General features: G+C 31.6%; 1 protein-coding gene across 1 annotated transcript; it reads left to right on the forward strand.

Moving 5' to 3' along the window:
• The first annotated feature begins 7816 nt into the window (after positions 1-7816).
• On the forward strand, positions 7817-25725 carry LOC143222360 (lysosomal proton-coupled steroid conjugate and bile acid symporter SLC46A3-like). Its single transcript, XM_076448801.1, has 8 exons — positions 7817-7948; positions 8658-8691; positions 10205-11094; positions 12691-12933; positions 13904-13987; positions 23498-23654; positions 24029-24087; positions 24723-25725. The coding sequence occupies exons 3-8, from the start codon at positions 10248-10250 to the stop codon at positions 24743-24745; spliced, it is 1413 nt and encodes a 470-aa protein (XP_076304916.1). The 5' UTR covers positions 7817-7948; positions 8658-8691; positions 10205-10247; the 3' UTR covers positions 24746-25725.
• Positions 25726-25812: the final 87 nt, after the last annotated feature.

A 25812-nucleotide genomic window follows, 5' to 3' on the forward strand; every position in this document is an offset into this window, starting at 1 on the left:
TAGTAATGTGTTATTTGACATAAAGGCAGTTATCTGTAACCAGTAATGTGTTATTTGACATAAAGGCAGTTATCTGTAACCAGTAATGTGTTATTTGACATAAAGACAGTTGTCTGTAACTAGTAATGTGTTATTTGACATAAAGACAGTTATCTGTAACCAGTAATATGTTATTTGACATAAAGACAGTTGTCTGTAACCAGTAATGTGTTATTTGACATAAAGGCAGTTATCTGTAACTAGTAATGTGTTATTTGACATAAAGACAGTTATCTGTAACTAGTAATGTGTTATTTGACATAGAGACAGTTATCTGTAACTAGTAATGTGTTATTTGACATAAAGACATTTATAACTAGTAATGTGTTATTTGACATAAAGACAGTTATCTATAACTAGTAATGTGTTATTTTACATAAAGACAGTTATCTGTAACCAGTAATGTGTTATTTGACATAAAGGCAGTTATCTGTAACCAGTAATTTGTTATCTGACATAAAGACAGTTGTGTATAACTGTTAATATGTTACTCAACATAAAGGCAGTTATCTGTAACTAGTAATGTGTTATTTTACATAAAGACAGTTATCTGTAACTAGTAATGTGTTATTTGACATAAAGGCAGTTATCTGTAACCAGTAATGTGTTATTTGACATAAAGGCAGTTGTCTGTAACCAGTAATGTGTTATGTGACATAAAGACAGTTATCTATAACTAGTAATGTGTTATTTGACATAAAGACAGTTGTCTGTAACCAGTAATGTGTTATTTGACATAAAGGCAGTTATCTGTAACTAGTAATGTGTTCTTTGACATAAAGACAGTTATCTGTAACTAGTAATGGGTTATTTGACATAAAGACAGCTATCTGTAACTAGTAATGTGTTATTTGACATAGAGACAGTTATCTGTAACTAGTAATGTGTCATTTGACATAAAGACAGTTATCTGTAACCAGTAATGTGTTATTTGACATAAAGACAGTTATCTGTAACCAGTAATGTGTTATTTGACATAAAGACAGTTATCTGTAACTAGTAATGTGTTATTTGACATAAAGACAGTTGTCTGTAACCAGTAATGTGTTATTTGACTTAAAGACAGTTATCTGTAACTAGTAATGTGTTATTTGACATAAAGGCAGTTATCTGTAACTAGTAATGTGTTATTTGACATAGAGACAGTTATCTGTAACTAGTAATGTGTTATTTGACATAAAGGCAGTTATCTGTAACCAGTAATGTGTTATTTGACATAAAGGCAGTTATCTGTAACGAGTAATGTGTTATCTGACATAAAGACAGTTGTGTATAACTGTTAATATGTTACTCAACATAAAGGCAGTTATCTGTAACCAGTAATGTGTTATTTGACATAAAGGCAGTTATCTGTAACTAGTAATGGGTTATTTGACATAAAGACAGTTATCTGTAACTAGTAATGTGTTTTTTGACATAGAGACAGTTATATGTAACTAGTAATGTGTTATTTGACATAAAGACAGTTGTCTGTAACCAGTAATGTGTTATTTGACATAAAGACAGTTATCTGTAACTAGTAATGTGTTATTTGACATAGAGACAGTTATCTGTAACTAGTAATGTGTTATTTGACATAAAGACAGTTATCTGTAACCAGTAATGTCTTATTTGACATAAAACAGTTGTCTGTAACCAGTAATGTGTTATTTGACTTAAAGACAGTTATCTATATCTGTTAATATGTTACTCAACATAAAGGCAGTTGTCTGTAACCAGTAATGTGTTATTTGACATAAAGACAGTTGTCTGTAACTAGTAATGTGTTATTTGACATAAAGACAGTTATCTGTAACTAGTAATGTGTTATTTGACATAAAGACAGTTATCTGTAACTGGTAATGTGTTATCTGATATAAATATGAATGTTATTTATAACTGGTAATGTCAAAACAATTCAGTCATAATTTCAGAGTAGAGACAGTTTTGAAGAAGTTATATTACCATATGAAAGTGGTTTTATGAAGCACATCTTCTGTACAGGGTGGCCCGTAAGCCCCTACCCATATTATGTATCCAGTGTATTATCTGTGTGCTGACACTCATTCTTGCTGCATAATATTATGCGACGCCATGTTCTGTGAGACATTTTCCTCAACATAGCAGGGGTTATTGTTCCAAATGCCGCGGTAACAGCTGCCTTCAACTCATCATTAGTATTATAACCTTGTTTAGACACAATGTCCTTTATAACATATGGCGTAAAAGAAGAAAGTGTTATGTGTGTCCGACGACTTTCAAGCTATTGTAATAGTTTGAGGTGTTAAAAAAATACGTTATTAGTTAGAACATCTAGTGGGTTAACTCTTAATTCGGTTGATTGAGCACAGGTCGCGCGAGAAAAATAAACGGTGCTATTTTCAAAACTGTTTATTTTGTTATGGTGCACCCTCAAAATGGTTTGCACTGCTTAATTGTAAATGTGGGATATGTCAAATGGGCATGTCGATTTTAGTGTGTTGTTTAGTGAAAGGATAGCATGAACCTAAACATCACTGACTCAGTCAGTTTCTTCTATAAACATTTTACTGGATGTTAAGGTCAGCTGTTGTAAAACGTACAAACAAGCAACTTCAGAATAAAACTGTCCGCCATGGCCAGGTGGGTTAAGGCGTTCAACTCGTAATCTGAGGGTCGCGGGTTCGAATCCCCGTCGCACCAAACATGTTCGCCTTTTCAGTCGTGAGGGCGTTATAAAGTTACGGGCAATCCCACTATTCGTTGGTAAAATAGTAGCCCAAGATTTGGCGGTTGGTATTGATGACTAGCTACCTTCCTTCTAGTCTTACACTGCTAAATAAGGAATGGCTAGCGCACATAGCCCTCGTGCGCGAAATCCAAAAACAAACAATCAGAATAAAATAATACCACAAAACCGCATTCAGCTACTCACAATATATTAAAGTGATTTTTTTTACAAAACTTGTCCAATTCCACTTACTATAAGCAGACTCGGCAACACTGTTTACCACTTGCCTTTCATGCAGTGTGTATTTAGGTATAGGCTAGAGAAGACTCAGTCCCAGTATCCATGGTCTTAATGGGGACCCATTGACAATTTTATTCTATGTAAAATTACATGAGATATATTGCCTACAAAAACCATTAGCCTCCGGGTCCTCACAACCTTAAATCTGTCACTACTTCCATGGAGAAAATCTTCGGTCCTATCACGAGACGGTTGGGGTGGGTGTCACACAACAACTGACGTCAAAGTAATGGTTGCCGTACGACCTGGAGAAAAGGCTTAAGGACTGATCTTGTTTTTGAAAAGGGCGGAATACGGCATAATTTTAGTTGTCAAAAAGTGCCTTATCACAATATATTAACCTTTCAACTCATTTGATTGAACAACTGATTAGCGTTTATGAGATTCGAATTCAAATTGTGCTTGCAGAAATGGAACAACTACAGTTATTAAATCCAAGGTTAAAAATGAAACTTATGGAAAGGGTGTTGGAGAGTAAAGACTATTGAAAGATAAACTCCAGGAATTTTATTTATTTAAGATCAAATTAATATACTTAACTTCTTCCGAATACTCTTAATTGATTTCAAGTGTTGTTGTTTTTTGAGAATACAAAATTCAACTTGGAATAATGTACTTCGAGTGTGCAGTTTTATAACAAATAAGGCGTATGTGTGTTTACCTTTTGGGTTGAACAGAGAGTAAACAGTAAAATTATACATGAATGTCGAACAGATGCGTTTGATAATAAATTAGTGAGACTGTTAATTAACTCAGCGATAAGGTTGAGGGTTAATGTTAAAAATCAGGTTTCGCCCCATCTGGTGGTCACAATGTAAAGCTCCCTGTGTAGCTTTATCTTCTTTATATTGAAAGTGCAATACCAACTTGTTTACACTGAGATCTCAATTTCATAAATGATAATTAATAATGATAAATATTAGATCAAATGTTCCAAAAGCAGTGTATATTTTAATATCAAATATATTCGATTAGTCTTCTTATCGTCTTATCATAGAGTAAGGGTACGATTACATCCCACGTGATCGAAGTGAACTCTATCAAACAAGAGGAAGTCGCCTGATGTGTCAACAGAAAAAGGTCACTGTCACTATCAGTATCGTTTCGTGCTAATCTGATTTCTTCTGATAGGAAGTTCATGTGATACACTTGTTGATTGATTCAATAGTGGAACTATAGTGACTTTCATTGGTTTCATTTCCTTCTTTATTAAACACAAAATATGCAGAAAGTTTACATAACAACTGAGAGGATATGAAGCATATTGGCTCATATACTATACCGCCCTGATAAATATATTCTAAGGTAAGAAGATTTTTAGAATGAATAAAGGGCCAGTACCTAAACCATTAAAACAAAATTTTCAAATTAATCTTAAAAAGTTAAACACAAACTTTAAGAGTTTATAAAACCCGCCGAAACTGTGACATTTAAACGTGTTTGGCATAGACAAGTCACTAGAATATGTCGAAATGCTGTTAATATGAAATAGGTACTCTCTTTTTGAATTTACTTGCCTTAAACATTTTCTCTTATGTCATGTCTTTTTTTGTTTTTTAATTTCGCGCAAAGCTACACGAGGGCTATCTGCGCTAGCCGTCCCTAATTTACCAGTGTGAGACTAGAGAGAAAGCAGCTAGTCATCACTACCCACCACCATTTCTTGGGCTACTCTTTTACCAACGAGTAGTGGGATTGACCATAACATAATAACGCCCCCACGGCTGAAAGGGCGAGCATGTTTGGTGCGACGGAGATTCGAACACACGACCCTCAGATTACGAGTCGAACGCCTTAACCCACCTGGCTATCTCCTTTGTCAGTGACCCTTATCAGAATTTGTTTGAGCCATTAGAAATTTCAAATATCTAATTGGGATTTTCAGAATAACTTTTAAAAATAATTTAAAATTTCAAGGGTGGTATCTTATCTCAGAGGTAAGCAACTTCACCACGCTTTTTTACTGTTTTATTTAAATGTAGAATGGCCCGGCATGGCCAAGCGTGCTAAGGCGTGCGACTCGTAATCTGAGGGTCGCGGGTTCGCATCCCGGTCGCGCCAAACATGCTTGCCCTTTCAGCCGTGGGGGCGTTATAATTTTACGGTCAATCCCACTATTCGTTGGTAAAAGAGTAGCCCAAGAGTTGGCGGTGGGTGGTGATGACTAGCTGCCTTCCCTCTAGTCTTACACTGCTAAATTAGGGACAGCTAGCACAGATAGCCCTCGAGTAGGTTTGTGCGAAATTCAAAAACAAACAATAAATGTAGAAATGTTCACTTTTTTGTATTCTAGATGTATGAAAGTTTTTGCATAACAAGTGGTCAAGAAAGTTTGAAATACAATAATATTGTTGTATCGTTTTTCTTTCGTTGGTGGGTTATTTTAAATTATCTTGAAAAAATGAACAAATCCTAGACACGTAATGATAATAAATTACTTTATAACCTCTGTTAACGTTTCAGCAAACTTGAAAAGTTGTACACTGTCGTAAAGCACTGTAGGCCCGCGTTATAAATAGTTGATTGATTCTTTAGAATCGAGCACAAAGCTACATAAAGGGCTGGCTGTGCTCTATTTACCACAGGTATTGAAACCCAGTTTCTAGCGTATGAGTCCACAGACATATCGCTGTGCTACTGAAGAGGGCGTTATAAATAGCGTTAACTACAGCACAGTGACTGGTTCACTTTCTATTTTGAAAACAAATTACCATAATATAGAAATTACTTGTTCCATAACCTAATCACGAAACGTTGTATAATATACGCTTTCTAGATATTTTCAAGATTTACATACAACCTTCAAGTTAACATATAAATTAAATAAACTACATTATAAATATACCTTACGACAATGATAATGGTATTTAGAAAGTATAAAAAGCATTTTAAATATGTAAATGTTATAACATATAGATTTACGTGTTTGCACATATATATTGAAAAGGGTTTCTTATAATTCAATAAAAATTGTTGTTGTTAACAGTGATGTGATGTAATCACTCAGAAATATTGACATGAATATTCCTGTAAATAAAACTCCATGGTAAATTTCTACCGGAGGACTTTAAAACACGCGGTAATATTTTTTTTAAAAACAAATTGGGTAATTATAAATATTTTGTCCAAAACCTTATGCATTATTTATTTTTGGCTTAATAAAAGCTGAATTTAAAGATGTTAATTTTATTTAAAGTGTTGTCTCTCTTTAAATACCCCTTTTCCCGGCATGGCCAGGTGCTTAAGACGTTCAACTCGTAATCTGAGAGTCGCGGCTTCGAATACCCGTCGCACCAAACATGCTCGCCCTTTCAGCCGTGGGGGCGTTATAATGGCAGCCAATCCCCACTATTCGTTGGTAAAAGAGTAGCCCAAAAGTTGGAGGTGGGTGGTGACGACTAGTTGCTTTTCCTCTAGTCTTACACTGCTGGTACAGCGGTAAGTCTACAGATTTACAATCCTAAAATCAGGGATCGATTCCCCTTTGTGGTCTCAGCAGATAGCCCAATGTAGCTCTGCTATAAAAAACACACAAGAGCTGCTAAGCCAAAAAATTGCTAAGAAATTAAATTTTATAGATTGTCGTATTTTATACTTGGTGTGAGGCAGGAGAACATAGAAATATAATGTGTTAAATACATTAATACATGTTGTTTAACAAATACAGTTTTAAAGGAATGAAGCGTAATAATATTTCACACTATTTTTGTTTATAGCATGTGATGTGCACTTTATCCAAATAATGCATTTTTGAAGTTAGGTATATTTTATATTTTTATAAATAGGTTTATTTATATATATATGTTTCTAATGATCTCCAGATTGTAAGAGTTCATACAGTCTTTTGGAAATGTTAGGCTTAAATTGAATTTAACAAACATTTTAAAGTTTGAGTAGGACAAATTCTATAGCAAATGCTTGATCCCATACAACTGAATAATTGAGAAACCAGTTATAATTTATTGTCATAGTTTTTCATACTGTCATCTTTTATATAGATTTTATTACTTGTGATTTGTAATACATGTTCTTGGGGATGTAGGACCATTAGAATTGAATTATCAGAGCAGTAGAAATATTTTATTTTATAGACTTTCGACAATGTCGTATCAGATTTAAACGTTTCTTTCCGTTTTAATATTTAGTGAATATTTTAGGGAAGCCCTAATTTATATATTTTTATGTTTATGTCATAGTTTAATGTGTGTATTTCATATGAAATAAATTATTTTAAACGATTATAAAATCAATACGTATTAATATATTTGCGGAGGATTAAGAAAACAAAACTTGTGAAACGACACAAGATTAGCTCTTGGTCTACTGTTACAGATTCGTACTGCAAACCTCTGTATTAGCACGGTGGACTTGTACTGCTAGAAATCGGGTTTCAATACCGGTGGTGGGCATAATAGCAACAACAAACATTGTTACTTTCACATTAGATACAGATTGCAACGTGAAAACTCAACACTAGGTTTTATTCTTTTTCTCTTAGTAACAGAAATTACAAGAACCACCAAAATGGCCACTTGAAAGTGACGACCCTCAATCCAATCAGTTAAAGTCAGTGGATTACTTAGCATTGTGTGAGTTGTTTGGAAACTATTGTCGTCTTGAGACGACAAGCAGTTTGGGACATAAGGTGTTTAGACGCTTGTGTTGAAAATGCCGAGATGACATCGGTGTTTTTTTTAAGTTTAATACACTGAGAAGTTTAATCAAATCGTTGCTGGAGAAAATTTTATAATATCTTGTTTTACGTCGTGTGGTTGGGTACATAAATCATCAAACAAATTCGAGCCACATTGGAAGTGAAAATTATACTGAGTTATATTTTGGTAAGTATTTTTGTCAATAAGTTTTTAGGTTGCACATCCAGACTGGGAACACCGAGTGTTTTGGTTTTTGTCTCTGTATGTGAGTATTTATTTAATATGATTTAGCTGTAAGTTTCAAGTTTTCTAATTCATTGCCTAAGTTTGTAAGTAATTTAACTTATATATATAATATATGTGATTATGGTTTAAGTTATGACTTGTTTTTTGCAGTTTGATTATGGTTTCATTTTGCTTTTTTAAATCTAAGACTCGAAGAATAAACGTGATATTTTCAAAAAGGATTAAAAACATTTTAAATGATTTTTTAAATGAGAAAGAAAGAAAACACCTTTTTTAACTTGTATATATTATTTTGTTTGTTCGTGTAAAATTATATTTTAAATTTAAACTGTTTTAACTTAGTGATAAACCTCCCATTTTAAGTATAATTTTTTTTAGGGTGCCTCAAAAGTTAATGTCATACGCTGATCGCCCATACACTTTTATAGAATGTACTGAAACCTCGAAACTGATAGATTGTTGAAAATGTTTAGTCCGTTACACTATTACATGTTTATCTGTTTTGAGTACCAATACATATGATTAGCAAACACATATGTGTACTTTGGTATAGTGGGAGACATCTATACTGCTATAACTAAGACAGTTTAAGTTTTTCTAACAAGGTGTTTGACTTTGTGGAATGGGCTTTTTTCAGATGTGTTAGAAGCAGTAAGTTTAAAGAAATGTTTGATAAATATACTTACGATTTGAATTGTCTTTGAGCTGTTTTTTTTTTTTCTTTTTAGTTCAGTGTCTGGGACAGCTTACATGGACCAACAGGTTCATTGTTATTTTATTTATGTTATTTAAATAAATGAACCACAATTTCTTATTCAACATTATCCTTTTATCTAAGTGATTGAGTTTTTAAGATGGACTGTTTTACAACAAAAGAAAAACTATATATTTCATTTGTGTTTCTGAGCCCCATTTAAAAAGCATAGACATTTTTATGTTGCAACAGTTAATAAACCATCACTTAACATAATGAACACATAATATTTATTAAGTCATTTCTTATCTATAAGAAAACATTGAGAAATAAATTGTTTTAAATTGTATAAAAAGATACAACTATAGTAGTTGTTTTAATATTTTACTGTGTTTGGGTACTTTTTCTGGATAGCTCATCCCTAGGTAACCTGTTTCTCACTAATATTCTTATGTATAGGACATTTTCTTCATATTTAAGGGACATGAACACATCATGTTCTAAATGTTTTAAGTCTAGTGTGTAGTATAATGCACACAAATAATTCTTTACTTATTATTTTTTTGTTCACAATACTAAAGTCAATAAATATTTTTATTTCTAACTCTCTGCTCCATATAAAAGATTTTGGACTTCACACTAAAATGTGTTTAACATTATTAACAGTTTCAATACTGTATATTTTTCCCATGTAAATCATGTTGCATAATTTATGAAGGTATGATTTTCACACAACAGATATATATAGAAAACCTAAAATTTTAAAGTAAAACATAAAAATGGGGTGAAGTGTCTGGAAGGAAATGCCTGGTTCACTTTCGTGTGTATATAGGATATATAATCAGCAGTAGTGGATATCAAGATTTGCTATATTAATCATGTAACATTCTAGGATATTTTATTATTGTCTTTATCTTTGAATATATACATATTTTGTTTTCTAATTTTTTAAAGCAAAAACAATTTGTGATGGGTGAAAAACAGTTGATCTTGAGATACTTGACTGAATTTGTCAGTTATAAAAAAGAAGAACAAAAGCTTTAGAATAAAGTTTGAATTTTTTCCTAAAGTTAGGGTTAGGACCATGTTTTTTTTTCCTATCGTTTATGTATTGTTTTCAATTTTCAAATGAAAAAAAACTATTATTAGTGTGCATACATTAGTTTATTTATTTATCTAGAATAATTGTGTTTAAATATTAAATGTAAATGGTTTTAACTGACTGATAAACCTTCTTTCTAAGTATAGTTTTACAGGGCATTCAAAAAGCCACTCTCATAAGCTGAATGTTCATACACTTTTACAGAATATACTGAAACCTTAAAATTGATAGATCATTGGAAATATTTAGTTTGTATTGCCTTTACATGTTCACCTGTAGTCAGTGTCACTATCTCAGAATGTGAAAAGAAACAAGAAGTGTTCATTTTCTCTGTGTTAAAATGGCAATCAACACTTTAGACATTCTGTATGTCTGTGTTTTTGTTTTGTTAAATATTTCATTGTATTTACTACAGCATTTATAACCTTATTAGTTTTTAATTTTACAGAAGTGTAACGAAATAAGACATTTTTACGCAGTTGGATTTCTCAGACAGTCAACGTATTTGGCACTAGAAGAATCATGGAAGGAGTGAAGACATGTTTTAAGTCCATTACTGTTGAGCCTGTGCTGTTTATGTACACGATGGCTATATTTCTGGAGATGAGTGTATTTCAGGATCTAATAAGAACCAGAATTTGCTTCCAAGAAACAGATTTACATAATATTAATTCATGTGAAAAGTTAAAAAACAAAACTCTTCATGTTGTACAGGAACAAACAAACATCTGGATACAGTACTACAATCTTGTTCTCTATACGATGGCAATCATTTCAACGTTGTACATTGGTTCGTGGTCTGATAAATTCAGCAAGAAGTTTTCTCTGTTAATTCCACCGATTGGTTCCACTCTTGCATGTATAAACTTGGTGGTGATTAGCTGCTTCATTTTAAAATTTCCTCTTCCTTTGTTGTTGATCAGTGGAACTATCTCAGGCTTATGTGGCGGGACTGTTACCATGATTACCATAACATTTAGCTACTTATCAAGCATCACCACTACAGAAATGCGTACAAAACGTATGGCTTTTCTGGAAGCTATGTTGTTTACAGGAGGAACGGCCGGGTTTTATGTCGGAGGAGCATTGTTGAAAGTTGTGGGTTTTGCCTATGCTTTTATTCTGGAAATATGTCTGCATGTTGTAGTTATTTTACATATCTTATTTTTTATTGATGACCTTAAGCCACAGATTAGTAGAGATTCTGAAAGACCTGTTGAAGAAAGACAATCATTTCATCAAAAGTATTTCACCTTTCACCACTTTACTGACGTACTACAAACAGTTTTCATGTACAGACTCGGAAACAGACGCCTGCATGTTTTTCTTTTCCTTCTTGCCTCAGCTCTACTGTATTATGGATTAGTAGGTAAGATGACTTTTGATTTGTGGGTTATTATCAAAACTGAATCTGATACAACTTTCTAAGGCAGTCTTTACTTTCCATTAAAAAAAGTAAAAGAAATTTGAGGTACTAAAAACAATTCTGAAGTAATTTGTTAAGATATAAATTTTATTACTATGTGTAAGTTGTGTTTTCTCACAACTAAATATAATTATTCACCTTAGCACTTTAATGTGTTTCTATTTATTTTACTTGCATCTTGTTTTCAGAAGTGCTCTTGCACATTTCTTAAATTTGTAATTATCTTTGTTACAAGACATAATTACCCACATTGAAACCATAGAATGGTCATGTGCTCTTATTATGTTTAAAATTTACATGGCTTAAGAAAACATGGAGTGTTTGACTGTTAGTGTGATTTATCTTGAAGTAAGAAAACTTTGTCATAAGTTTAATATACTAGATAAAGACAGAAAAAAAATGTCTGTATGTCATTGTGATATCTTGGCCATTGTGGTACTGATCAACATGCAGTTTGCCTGAAATGATAGTGTTTTGAGCTGTGACAAGCAAGTTTATGCCTTTCAAATTCTCCAACACATATTTATATATAAGATGGTCAGGGTGGTACTTTGGGCCTATAATTACCTAAGTTGGTAGAAATTATGCTAAGTAATAAAACTGATTTGGGTATATGTGGTATTGCTGGTGCACAAAAATCACAATCATTGGCTGAAATTGCCCATTACGTTTGCTTGGTTGTCGTGATGACACATTGACGCAACATCACCAAATGTTGTTTAATCAGACCATTATCTATAACTTTAATAACTGAGATGTTTTACCTACAGAGCATTTCAATGTTAAAAATTCCCAAATTATAACATATTTCTTCACTCAAAAGGCTGACAAAGACAAAACCAGGAAAACAGTCCAAAGAGATGACTCCAAAATTCACGAGAGAATTCTTGGCTTTTACTTTCACAATTAATAATTTGCAGGGTCATATAGCTGACCAATAGTAATATGTCTTTGAGAATCAGTTTTTCCACATTTTAACCTATAAGGATTTATCGAGAAGAATACTTGAACATAAAAATATATAGAAGTCGAAACGCTAATCAAGTGATACATGAGGAAGATGAAGTAATGTACCTAAGAATGTTGTTTTCCTGAAGTATTAGAAATAAGATAATCATTCTCTATACACAACTTGTTACTATAATATAATTAATTTATATAAAACATGTATAAAACGTTTATTTATGTAAAAACAACTGGTATGGGTAGAGAAAGTGATATGTAAAAGAGCCAACAACATTGTACCCATACCAGCCGTTTTTACATGTATATTTTTCTCTACAAGTGGGTTTTCTTGTCATCATGAAAAATGCTTATTTAGAGATAATTTTAAGTAGAAAATTTGTCATTTTTTCTCATCATATTACAGGTATTCAGTTTGTAACATGTAAAGTAACTCCGGGTAAACTGTTAGTGTTGTACATAATGCACCTAATTCGGGCGTCAGGTGTCTTCTACCCGTGATGATTTAAACATTGTAATACAAACAGTTATTGTGGGACTTAACCTAATTATTTATTGTTGTTTTTTTAATTGTAGTTCAGGTTGATCTACTTTTCATTTTTCTCACCGATGATCCTCTCAATTGGAGTCAGTCAAAGTACAGTTTCATCAGTGCACTAAAGTTTGCTATCTGTGGGTCAGGCTTACTGATTGGTATGCCTGTATTGTCTCGCTGGTTTCGTGCTCCGGACACCCTTATTGGTCTGATAGGAACGTTGTCTCGAGGATTAGGTTTGGCCGTGCTTGGGTTTAGTACAACATCTTTTCTGGTTTATATCAGTATGTAGTGCAAAAGTTTTGAATTTTATAGAGTAATTTACTAATAGCTAAAAATTTTAATAATATTTGTCTTTATTGGAAGATTTAAACTTTACAGAGGAAAACGGTGTTATGCTTCAGAGCAGTTACATTAATTAGTGTCACAAAAACTAGTCACTTAACTGGAATTACCGTTAAATCTATCTTATATTATTCCAACTGTCAATGTATTTGAAATATTGGCGTCAAGTTTGTTTGTTGTTAATGTCATTAAAATACTTAATACACTATCTGTTTTCTGCTTGTAGCAGCTGTTAAAACCCTCCTTTAACATATATAAATGTTTTTGTTTTCTTCTGCTTTACATTTGTTCAGTTTTGGTGATAGGGTAGGGATGCTCATGTCTTGAGGGTTTTGGGTCTCATTCCAATTACCATGCTTTTGTTACCCTTAATGTATTATAATGTAATATATGTAATATTTTTAGTCAGTTGTTTAATTTTGCAAGACTTATAGAGTTTAAAAACAATGTTCTTATAAGAGGGCAGTGGTTGTAAGCCTTAAGTACATTTTTAAGATGTTTAAATACATACAAAGGTAGTTTGTAAACTCACAGAGGTTTCATACTCTTGGTATAGTATAAAATACGATAGTGAAAATATTAGTTTGAACTTTGTTTTTAAATAAACATTTGTTGAACTGATATCAGCTTTACTAGATACAATTATCCAAATTCTTTGAAAAATGCAGGTGTTACAGTGTTTTTTTTCCAGAAATATTTTTTAGAAAAATATATATATATTTATTTTTTGAAAACAGATGTACAAACAAATGAAGTGGATTATTATTATTGATACTTGTATTGACTCTTCCATTCTACTAATAATGTTTTTAAATGAAAGAATCACATTTATAGTTAACAACAAAACTAGGAGGTGTATCTTTATTTCCTATACTGCAGTCTTTATGTTCAGTATTTTTATTATTTTAGGTGCATTAATCTTTGTGTTTTCTGAAATTCCAATTCCTGCTATAAAATCTGCTCTTTCCAAACTGGTGGAACCTGATGAAAAAGGTAAGCTGTCTTTATCATTTTAGAAACAATAGTTTTCAAACAAGATCCAAAACTCGAGTGCTTTTGAAAAGTTTGATGTTGCTCGCACGCAATCTCTCCCCACTTCATTTTCCTGAAGAAGAAAAAACTCAAAGTTTTGGGTCATGGTTGAAAATCATGAAAAGTTTTGTATGTGATTGTTAAGGCTAATTTATTAATCAGAATTTTCAGAAACAATTTATTGTAGTTTCCACAATATACTGCTTCACCAAAATTTGACTCTGGACTTGAATGACACAGTTTCAGTTATTTTAACGTAAGGTACTCCAGTTGGTTAAGAAACGTTAAAAGCAAAAGGAAACCCTGTGTTCATGTAAAATAACTTATGATTCATTCTGTTATTAACCCTAAACGTTTGTGTATGAAAACATATCATGCAAACAAAATCTGTTAATAGCCACAAATATTATTAATAGTGTTTTGTGGTTTTAATGTTATAAAATGGGGGCATTATAATATGGTGGTCAATCACACTGTTGATTGGTATGAGTGGCCAACGATTTGGCTGTGGGGTGGTGATGGCTAGCTGCCTTCCTTCAGGTCTTTCACTGTTTCACTGCTAAATTAGGGACAGTTAGCACAGCTTGCCATCATGTAGCTTTGTGCAAGATTCAAAAACAAACAACAAATCAGTTATCATTTTACTCTTAAGACAAACCTTCAAACATTAACTGGTATCATTATTTTTTACATAATTATATAAAAACAGATTTATCCACCAGAAGAAACATATTCTGGAAAAACCTGTTTCAATAACAACAAAGGAAATTACTCAGATTTGGATAATAGCTTCATTAATTAAACACTTGAGTTCACATTTTCTATAAAACAGACATTTTTAATATTGAAACTATAAACTTTCCATTTCCAAATGCAAAGACTCCCAATAAGTTACATTATAATATTTACTACTCATCAACCCAGTAAGTTACATTACAATATTTACTACTCACCAACCCAGTAAGTTACATTACAATATTTACTACTCACCAACCCAGTAAGTTACATTACAATATTTACTACTCACCAACCCAGTAAGTTACATTATAATATTTACTACTCACTAACCCAGTAAGTTACATTACAATATTTACTACTCACTAACCCAGTAAGTTACATTACAATATTTACTACTCACCAACCCAGTAAGTTACATTACAATATTTACTACTCACCAACCCAGTAAGTTACATTACAATATTTACTACTCACCAACCCAGTAAGTTACATTACAATACTTACTACTCACCAACCCAGTAAGTTACATTACAATATTTACTACTCACTAACCCAGTAAGTTACATTACAATATTTACTACTCACTAACCCAGTAAGTTACATTATAATATTTACTACTCACCAACCCAGTAAGTTACATTACAACTCTTACTACTCACCAACCCAGTAAGTTACATTACAATATTTACTACTCACCAACCCAGTAAGTTACATTACAATACTTACTACTCACCAACCCAGTAAGTTACATTACAATATTTACTACTCACCAACCCAGTAAGTTACATTACAATATTTACTACTCACCAACCCAGTAAGTTACATTACAATATTTACTACTCACCAACCCAGTAAGTTACATTACAATATTTACTACTCACTAACCCAGTAAGTTACATTACAATATTTACTACTCACCAACCCAGTAAGTTACATTACAATACTTACTACTCACTAACCCAGTAAGTTACATTACAATATTTACTACTCACTAACCCAGTAAGTTACATTACAATATTTACTACTCACTAACCCAGTAAGTTACATTATAATATTTACTACTCACCAACCCAGTAAGTTACATTACAATATTTACTACTCACCAACCCAGTAAGTTACATCACAATACATACTATTCACCAACCCAGTAAGTTACATTACAATATTTACTACTCACCAACCCTTAAGTTACATTACAATATTTACTACTCACCAACCCTTAAGTTACATTACAATATTTACTACTCACCAACCCAGTAAGTTACATTACAATATTTACTACTCACCAACCCAGTAAGTTACATTACAATATATACTATTCACCAACCCAGTAAGTTACATTACAATATTTACTACTCACCAACCCTTAAGGTACATTACAATATTTACTACTCACCAACCCTTAAGTTACATTACAATATTTACTACTCACCAACCCAGTAAGTTACATTACAATATATACTATTCACCAACCCAGTAAGTTACATTACAATATTTACTACTCACTAACCCAGTAAGTTACATTACAATATTTACTACTCACCAACCCAGTAAGTTACATTACAATATATACTATTCACCAACCCAGTAAGTTACATTACAATATTTACTACTCACCAACCCTTAAGTTACATCACAATATATACTATTCACCAACCCAGTAAGTTACATTACAATATTTACTACTCACCAACCCAGTAAGTTACATTACAATATATACTATTCACCAACCAAGTAAGTTACATTACAATATTTACTACTCACTAACCCAGTAAGTTACATTATAATATTTACTACTCACCAACCCAGTAAGTTACATTACAATATTTACTACTCACCAACCCAGTAAGTTACATTACAATACTTACTACTCACCAACCCTTAAGTTACATTACAATATTTACTACTCACCAACCCAGTAAGTTACATTACAATATTTACTACTCACCAACCCAGTAAGTTACATTACAATACTTACTACTCACTAACCCAGTAAGTTACATTACAATACTTACTACTCACTAACCCAGTAAGTTACATTAAAATATTTACTACTCACTAACCCTGTAAGTTACATTACAATATTTACTACTCACTAACCCAGTAAGTTACATTATAATATTTACTACTCACCAACCCAGTAAGTTACATTATAATATTTACTACTCACCAACCCAGTAAGTTACATTACAATATTTACTACTCACCAACCCAGTAAGTTACATTACAATATATACTATTCACCAACCCAGTAAGTTACATTACAATATTTACTACTCACCAACCCTTAAGTTACATTACAATATTTACTACTCACCAACCCAGTAAGTTACATTACAATATTTACTACTCACCAACCCAGTAAGTTACATTACAATACTTACTACTCACCAACCCTTAAGTTACTTTACAATATTTACTACTCACCAACCCAGTAAGTTACATTACAATATTTACTACTCACCAACCCAGTAAGTTACATTACAATACTTACTACTCACTAACCCAGTAAGTTACATTAAAATATTTACTACTCACTAACCCAGTAAGTTACATTACAATATTTACTACTCACTAACCCAGTAAGTTACATTATAATATTTACTACTCACCAACCCAGTAAGTTACATTACAATATTTACTACTCACCAACCCAGTAAGTTACATTACAATATATACTATTCACCAACCCAGTAAGTTACATTACAATATTTACTACTCACCAACCCTTAAGTTACATTACAATATTTACTACTCACCAACCCAGTAAGTTACATTACAATATTTACTACTCACCAATCCTTAAGTTACATTACAATATTTACTACTCACCAACCCAGTAAGTTACATTACAATATTTACTACTCACCAACCCCTAAGTTACATTACAATATTTACTACTCACCAACCCAGTAAGTTACATTACAATATATACTATTCACCAACCCAGTAAGTTACATTACAATATTTACTACTCACCAACCCTTAAGTTACATTACAATATTTACTACTCACCAACCCAGTAAGTTACATTACAATATTTACTACTCAGAAAGATTAAATTGTTCACCATTAAAATGTTTCTATCATATTAAAATTGTTTTAATATTTTTCATAAACAAGGACTTTCTTCAACCTACATTTAATATTCCAGGTTCAGTCAGTTTTGCAGAAAACTTGCAATATTTTTGCTGTGCCTTATAGGGTTAAAACTGCACTGATGGCTATGACCATTTCAAAACTGTTGCACTTACACTTTAACTTCTTAGAAAATGTTTTGTTATACTAAACACTGTAGTACAGTCATCAGCATTAGTTTTATCTTCTGTTAGTTAAAGTATTAGTGTAATTAATCCATACTTTGTAATTGTTCCCTCTGTAGTGTAACATTGCATCATTAATTAAGTTATTTATGCCAGCTGTCATATTTGCTACCATTACCTCTTCCTTTTCTAAGTCTTGCTATTATTGTGAGTGTTTTCATATATAATCTCATATAATTGTCATTTACCTAAGATTTAACTATTACTTTGAGCCGTTCTCTCCACATGGATTGTAATGTTACAGGGGTTAGTTAAATTCAGGTTAAATGTATTAGACACACCTCAATGTATATTTAGTATATTCCTTTACCTTTTCATTAAATTAGATTGATTATATTTTAATTAGATAATCTGTATTCTTCCCACTTAATTATATTAATTTGTTATGAGTTTAATGTTTTTATTTTTCTTCATTTTTTTGTCAAACTATGTGACTCTGTAGCTAAAGGGCATCGTTAAATTTTTTCTAAGTTATAGTGTAAGAGTCACTTCACTGACTTTCATTAGTTACATGTTGCTGATCAGGAAGATCGTGTTTTGTGTTTACAGATGTCAAGTTCTTCAAAGAACCTTATGTCTTCAATAGTACGTGAAACAATCCACTGGTGTTTGTAGTCCTTAAGAAAAATGTGCTTCGTTCTTTCTTTAATGTTGTATGCATTGAAGCATTGTTTAGAATGTTTAATATATCCATTTTCTTTTAGTTCTAGTTCAGTATTATTACAATTATTGTAAAGATTTTATTGTTAATGTTGTATATGGATTTCGGACTAACCTTTATCACCTAAGCTGGCTAAATCTTGTGTAATATTGTTGAAATTTTGGTCAAAACGTTTGCTAATTGCAAGGTTACCAAACCAATAAACAAATGTATTTTTCTAATAAGTAAAAATTAAGAACACTATTTAATTAGCTGTACTTGTCATTAGGTTGATGTTTAGTTTCAAGATAAGGAAGCATGTTTTATCTTTGATCATATATAAATTATATAACAACTCTCATCTCAGTTTATGATTTCAGTCAGCTCAGCTACCTAATGTAAGCTGTTTTTCTTACAATACATTCACTTTTCAGAGTTATCATACATCAGTCAGCCTTTATGTGTTTACACTTGTGAACAACACCTACCTTACAACAATATACTTACAACACAGGTGCTCCTGATAACTGAAACCATAACATAAATGCCAAGGTATAATTTTAATACAAACAGTAGCTTTCAGTTCAAACTATACCACATATAATAACCTTTTTCTATGTATAAGTTTTCAAATACAACTACCATTGTTTCTCTTCACAGCAGACAAACCAACATTAGCAATAAGACAAATATAACTAAACCACGTCTTCGTAATCCCAACAAAAATTTCACAGAATTTCTCATATGCTTAAACATTCTTAATAAGTAGGAGGAACAGAAGTTGAGACCTTAAAAAATTATAATGTTACTTCACAACTATAACTTTCTCTATCCCATGTAACATTTGTTTAAATTACAAACACAAGGCATTTCTTCACAACTATAACTTTCTCTATCCCATGTAACATTTGTTTAAATTACAAACACAAGGCATTTCTCCACAACTATAACTTTCTCTATCCCATGTAACATTTGTTTAAATTACAAACACAAGGCATTTCTTCAAAGCTATAACTTTATCTCATGTAACATTTGTTTAAATTACAAACATAAGGCATTTCTTCACAACTATAACTTTCTCTATCCCATGTAACATTTGTTTAAATTACAAACACAAGGCATTTCTCCACAACTATAACTTTCTCTATCCCATGTAACATTTGTTTAAATTACAAACATAAGGCATTTCTCCACAACTATAACTTTCTCTATCCCATGTAACGTTTAAATTACGAACACAAGGCATTTCTCCACAACTATAACTTTCTCTATCCCATGTAACGTTTAAATTACAAACATAAGGCATTTCTTCACAACTATAACTTTCTCTATCCCATGTAACGTTTGTTTAAATTACGAACACAAGGCATTTCTCCACAACTATAACTTTATCCCATGTAACATTTGTTCAAATTACAAACATAAGGCATTTCTTCACAGCTATAACTTTCTATCCCATCTAACATTTGTTTAAATTACGAACATAAGGCATTTCTCCACAACTATAACTTTCTCTATCCCATCTAACATTTGTTTAAATTACGAACATAAGGCATTTCTCCACAACTATAACTTTCTCTATCCCATCTAACATTTGTTTAAATTACGAACATAAGGCATTTCTCCACAACTATAACTTTCTCTATCCCATGTAACATTTGTTTAAATTACGAACATAAGCCATTTCTCCACAACTATAACTTTCTCTATCCCATGTAACGTTTGTTTAAATTACGAACACAAGGCATTTCTCCACAACTATAACTTTATCCCATGTAACATTTGTTCAAATTACAAACATAAGGCATTTCTTCACAGCTATAACTTTCTCTATCCCATCTAACATTTGTTTAAATTACGAACATAAGGCATTTCTTCACAACTATAACTTTCTCTATCCCATCTAACATTTGTTTAAATTACGAACACAAGGCATTTCTCCACAACTATAACTTTATCCCATGTAACATTTGTTCAAATTACAAACATAAGGCATTTCTTCACAGCTATAACTTTCTCTATCCCATCTAACATTTGTTTAAATTACGAACATAAGGCATTTCTCCACAACTATAACTTTCTCTATCCCATCTAACATTTGTTTAAATTACGAACATAAGGCATTTCTCCACAACTATAACTTTCTCTATCCCATCTAACATTTGTTTAAATTACGAACATAAGGCATTTCTCCACAACTATAACTTTCTCTATCCCATGTAACATTTGTTTAAATTACGAACATAAGCCATTTCTCCACAACTATAACTTTCTCTATCCCATGTAACGTTTGTTTAAATTACGAACACAAGGCATTTCTCCACAACTATAACTTTATCCCATGTAACATTTGTTCAAATTACAAACATAAGGCATTTCTTCACAGCTATAACTTTCTCTATCCCATCTAACATTTGTTTAAATTACGAACATAAGGCATTTCTTCACAACTATAACTTTCTCTATCCCATGTAACGTTTGTTTAAATTACAAACATAAGGCATTTCTCCACAACTATAACTTTCTCTATCCCATCTAACATTTGTTTAAATTATGAACACAAGGCATTTCTCCACAACTATAACTTTCTCTATCCCATCTAACATTTGTTTAAATTACGAACATAAGGCATTTCTCCACAACTATAACTTTCTCTATCCCATGTAACATTTGTTTAAATTACAAACACAAGGCATTTCTCCACAACTATAACTTTATCCCATGTAACGTTTAAATTACAAACATAAGGCATTTCTTCACAACTATAACTTTCTCTATCCCATGTAACGTTTGTTTAAATTACGAACACAAGGCATTTCTCCACAACTATAACTTTATCCCATGTAACATTTGTTCAAATTACAAACATAAGGCATTTCTTCACAGCTATAACTTTCTCTATCCCATCTAACATTTGTTTAAATTACGAACATAAGGCATTTCTCCACAACTATAACTTTCTCTATCCCATCTAACATTTGTTTAAATTACGAACATAAGGCATTTCTCCACAACTATAACTTTCTCTATCCCATCTAACATTTGTTTAAATTACGAACATAAGGCATTTCTCCACAACTATAACTTTCTCTATCCCATGTAACATTTGTTTAAATTATGAACACAAGGCATTTCTCCACAACTATAACTTTCTCTATCCCATCTAACATTTGTTTAAATTATGAACACAAGGCATTTCTCCACAACTATAACTTTCTCTATCCCATCTAACATTTGTTTAAATTACAAACATAAGGCATTTCTCCACAACTATAACTTTCTCTATCCCATGTAACATTTGTTTAAATTACAAACACAAGGCATTTCTCCACAACTATAACTTTCTCTATCCCATGTAACATTTGTTTAAATTATGAACATAAGGCATTTCTCCACAACTATAACTTTCTCTATCCCATGTAACATTTGTTTAAATTACAAACACAAGGCATTTCTCCACAACTATAACTTTCTCTATCCCATGTAACATTTGTTTAAATTATGAACACAAGGCATTTCTCCACAACTATAACTTTCTCTATCCCATGTAACATTTGTTTAAATTACAAACATAAGCCATTTCTCCACAACTATAACTTTCTCTATCCCATGTAACATTTGTTTAAATTACAAACACAAGGCATTTCTCCACAACTATAACTTTCTCTATCCCATGTAACATTTGTTTAAATTACGAACATAAGCCATTTCTCCACAACTATAACTTTCTCTATCCTTATGAACATAAGGCTCTTATGGAATTGTTAATACTCAAATTGATAGCTTTACAACAAAGCCAGTACAATATTTCACACAATTATACAAATACTTAGGAAAAAGGAACATGTTTTTGTTGCTTAGAAGTAAGTTGTGATATTATTGTTTTTGTTTTATTGTGGTGTTTTATCACAGTTATAATATGAAAAACTATTTTGTTTGCTAGTTTAGATTGTATAACTATACAACTTAATGTCTCTTATACAATAATATTTGCAATGTGTGACTGATCTGGCCTGATATTGTAAAAAAGGCTTTGTCTTTCCATAGTATATTTGGAAAGCTGGAACTGTCATTGTTGACTCCTACAAGGCCAGTAAAAGAAGTTGTGATTAACAGGTTTATTGTGTTGTTTAATTAATTAGATTTTATCTTTCTTCCACTACTTGCTAAAAATAAAACATTATTGGTGGACGAACTATTTTGTTTAAACCATTTATAGATAGGATTAAACTGACTGGATGAAACAGTGTAGAAGTTTTGTCCTCTGAAGTCAATACTGTGTATAAAATATTTTGATATTATAATAATAGAAATTGTTTTTGAGTATTTTAGTCATATTTATCTCACTGAAAGTCAAAAACATATAATATTTTAACTGCAGTATATCCTCTGTGTTTAATGCCGAAGTCTTTTGCCCGACTGTAGAACTCTTTAGGCTTGTTGGGGTGTGGCAGACGTACCAGTTGTTGAAACAGATGAAGCGTATCATATTTATATTATTCAACAAAATTGCAAAACTCTCCTAAACACTGCAGAAAAATGAAATCTATTTGGACCCATGATGATGGGTTGGGTGGAGAGACTTGGACCCATCATGATGGGTTGGGTGGAGAGATTTGTATACAAAATAAGATTAGAAGGTAAAATTGGGCAGTTTGGGGTCTGATACATTTCTTTGAATATTTGGACTTTTTGTTTCATGTGTTTTGAGCTCATGATTAAATGCTGGAAGTGACAGAGTCAGTAACTTCAATGATTTGGCTATTCCAGGAAAGATTTTTGCATTCATGTCTGGAATTCAGAATATCTGTTTCCTTACGGGATCTTTGATATTCAACAATCTGTACCCTGCCACTGCATCCTTCTTCAAGGGATTCTCGTTTCTCTTGGCAGCTTTATTACAACTGTTTGCTGGAGCAATATTTGTGTAAGTCCAACTGTAGTCATCTTAAAGAGATATGTGATGTTGAATGTAAGATATGTTGGAGAAACCAAGGTTTTGTATGGAATGAAAAATATTTCTTTATAAGTAAGATTCTGATGCTTCTAGATTTTGAAATTGAACGTTTACCATAGCAAACTGAAACTCACTGGAAATGAATTCTAAACAAAATGTTATTGTTACCATAGCTGATGATACCACGTGTGTGTAAATTGTTAAATTCTGGGGACAGGTTAATGTGCTCAAGGAAAATGACCATGTGAGTGAGTGTTCATGTAAATGTTTAGTTAAGTTCCAGTAAATTTCAAATGTTGAATTTATTGTGACATTAACAAACTATTTTGTTACTTCCTGTATAGGTTTATACACAGGGATATGAAAATACAATATACAAACCCAGCAAGTGAACTTTTAACAGGTACTAAGAAATAATGTTGATTTGTGTTGTGACAACACCAAGAAAAGGTTTAAAAATGTTGTTTTTTAATAATATTTTCTCTCTACAGGATAGGGTGTGTTTTTTATGGGGGGAAGAGGTATGTCATGAGTGTGAAAGAACTTTATAACAACGTTGGTTGTGTATTTAAATTTACGTACGTCAAAAACTCAGAATTTTTGTATAGAAAGAAGTTACATAATTGAAACTGTTAGTACTTGGTGAAACTTTATAAGTACAGAACTGAATGAAAAAACGAAGACAATTGTAGGTTTCACAAACACATCATTTACTCATGACCATGGTTGTGAATAAATGATATAATTGTGGATCTGACCTGATTTTTCTTCATTTTTCTTCACTTTTTGTACAATTTTTCTTGGAATTGAAAAACAACAACAAACGTTTTGTAAACTTTAATCTTACATCTCTACCTTTTACTTGAGATTATTATATTTGTAAAAATTCTGAATTTAATTTCTTGGGCCTTTAGTGTCCTTTAAGCTTAACTTTATGTGATTTTACATCTTCAGAGAATAATACTCGATGATTTACCATGCTGTTCTAACATCATCAACATACATAAAACAATAATACAATACTTTTATTGTTTTTAGATCTTGAAGAAGAAAATGATTGACCTCTGAATCCTAATTAGAACAGTCTTCTGACGTACCAGTGTTCTATGTTCTAATTCGAACAGTCTTCTGACATACTAGTGTTATGTATTGTAAGAAGTTCTGTGTAAGTTAGAACATAGTTTTGTGTTTTAAAACTATTAGTGTATTAAATTTCACTTAACTCTAATTAAAGTCAGTTAATGTTCAGAATAGTTTTTAACCCTTTCCTAATTGGGTGAAAGTAAATTTGCCGTTTCTGCCTTTGCATTCCTGAGAATATAGGAAATAGAAAACTTCATCATATTTTAAATGCAAGCAACTTAAACAGAAAGCATCATAATGAAATTTTATAGATTGTTGTATTTTTTACTCAGTGTGAAGCAGGAATTAAATATATTATTGTTTGTTTAAAACATACATTTCTAATGAATTGAACTTACCAATATTTTACACTGCTGTATTTTTGTTTATGGCACGTCATGTGTACGTGTATCCAAAGCATACAATTTTAAGTAAATTGGATAACTTGTATATTTTTATAAATGGGTTTGTTTATATATATGTTTCTTATGATCTACGATTTGTGAGAGTTCCTTCAGTCCTGTCAAGATGTTAGGCCTAAATCGAGTCAACGAACATCAGAAAAAGTGTGAGTAGGACAAATGCTATAGTAAATGCTGGATCTCATATAACTGAATAATTGAGAAACCAGAGTTGTAATTTATTATTAGAGTTTTACATATTGTGATTTTTAATATAAATTTTATTCATTGTGATTTGTAATACATGTCTTGGGGGATGTTGAATTCTTAGAATAGTAGAAATTTTTATTTTATTTTACAGGATTTCGACATATCGTAATCAGTATAAGATTTAAGAGTTTCTTTCCCTGTTTATGTTTAGTGAATATTTTTATGGAAACATTAAGTTTTGTGTGTTTTTATTCCTATGTTATATTTTAATCTTTGTATTTCATGAGAAATAAATTATTTTGAACTGTGGTTCATATTAATTTTGAAATTTGTTACAAGTAAGATAATGTTAACTTGATGGTAAAATATTAACAGGTTAAATAAAATCGAAATCT

This window comes from Tachypleus tridentatus, chromosome 8 (assembly GCF_004210375.1).
Source record: "Tachypleus tridentatus isolate NWPU-2018 chromosome 8, ASM421037v1, whole genome shotgun sequence".
In the NCBI taxonomy this organism is placed as follows: domain Eukaryota; kingdom Metazoa; phylum Arthropoda; class Merostomata; order Xiphosura; family Limulidae; genus Tachypleus; species Tachypleus tridentatus.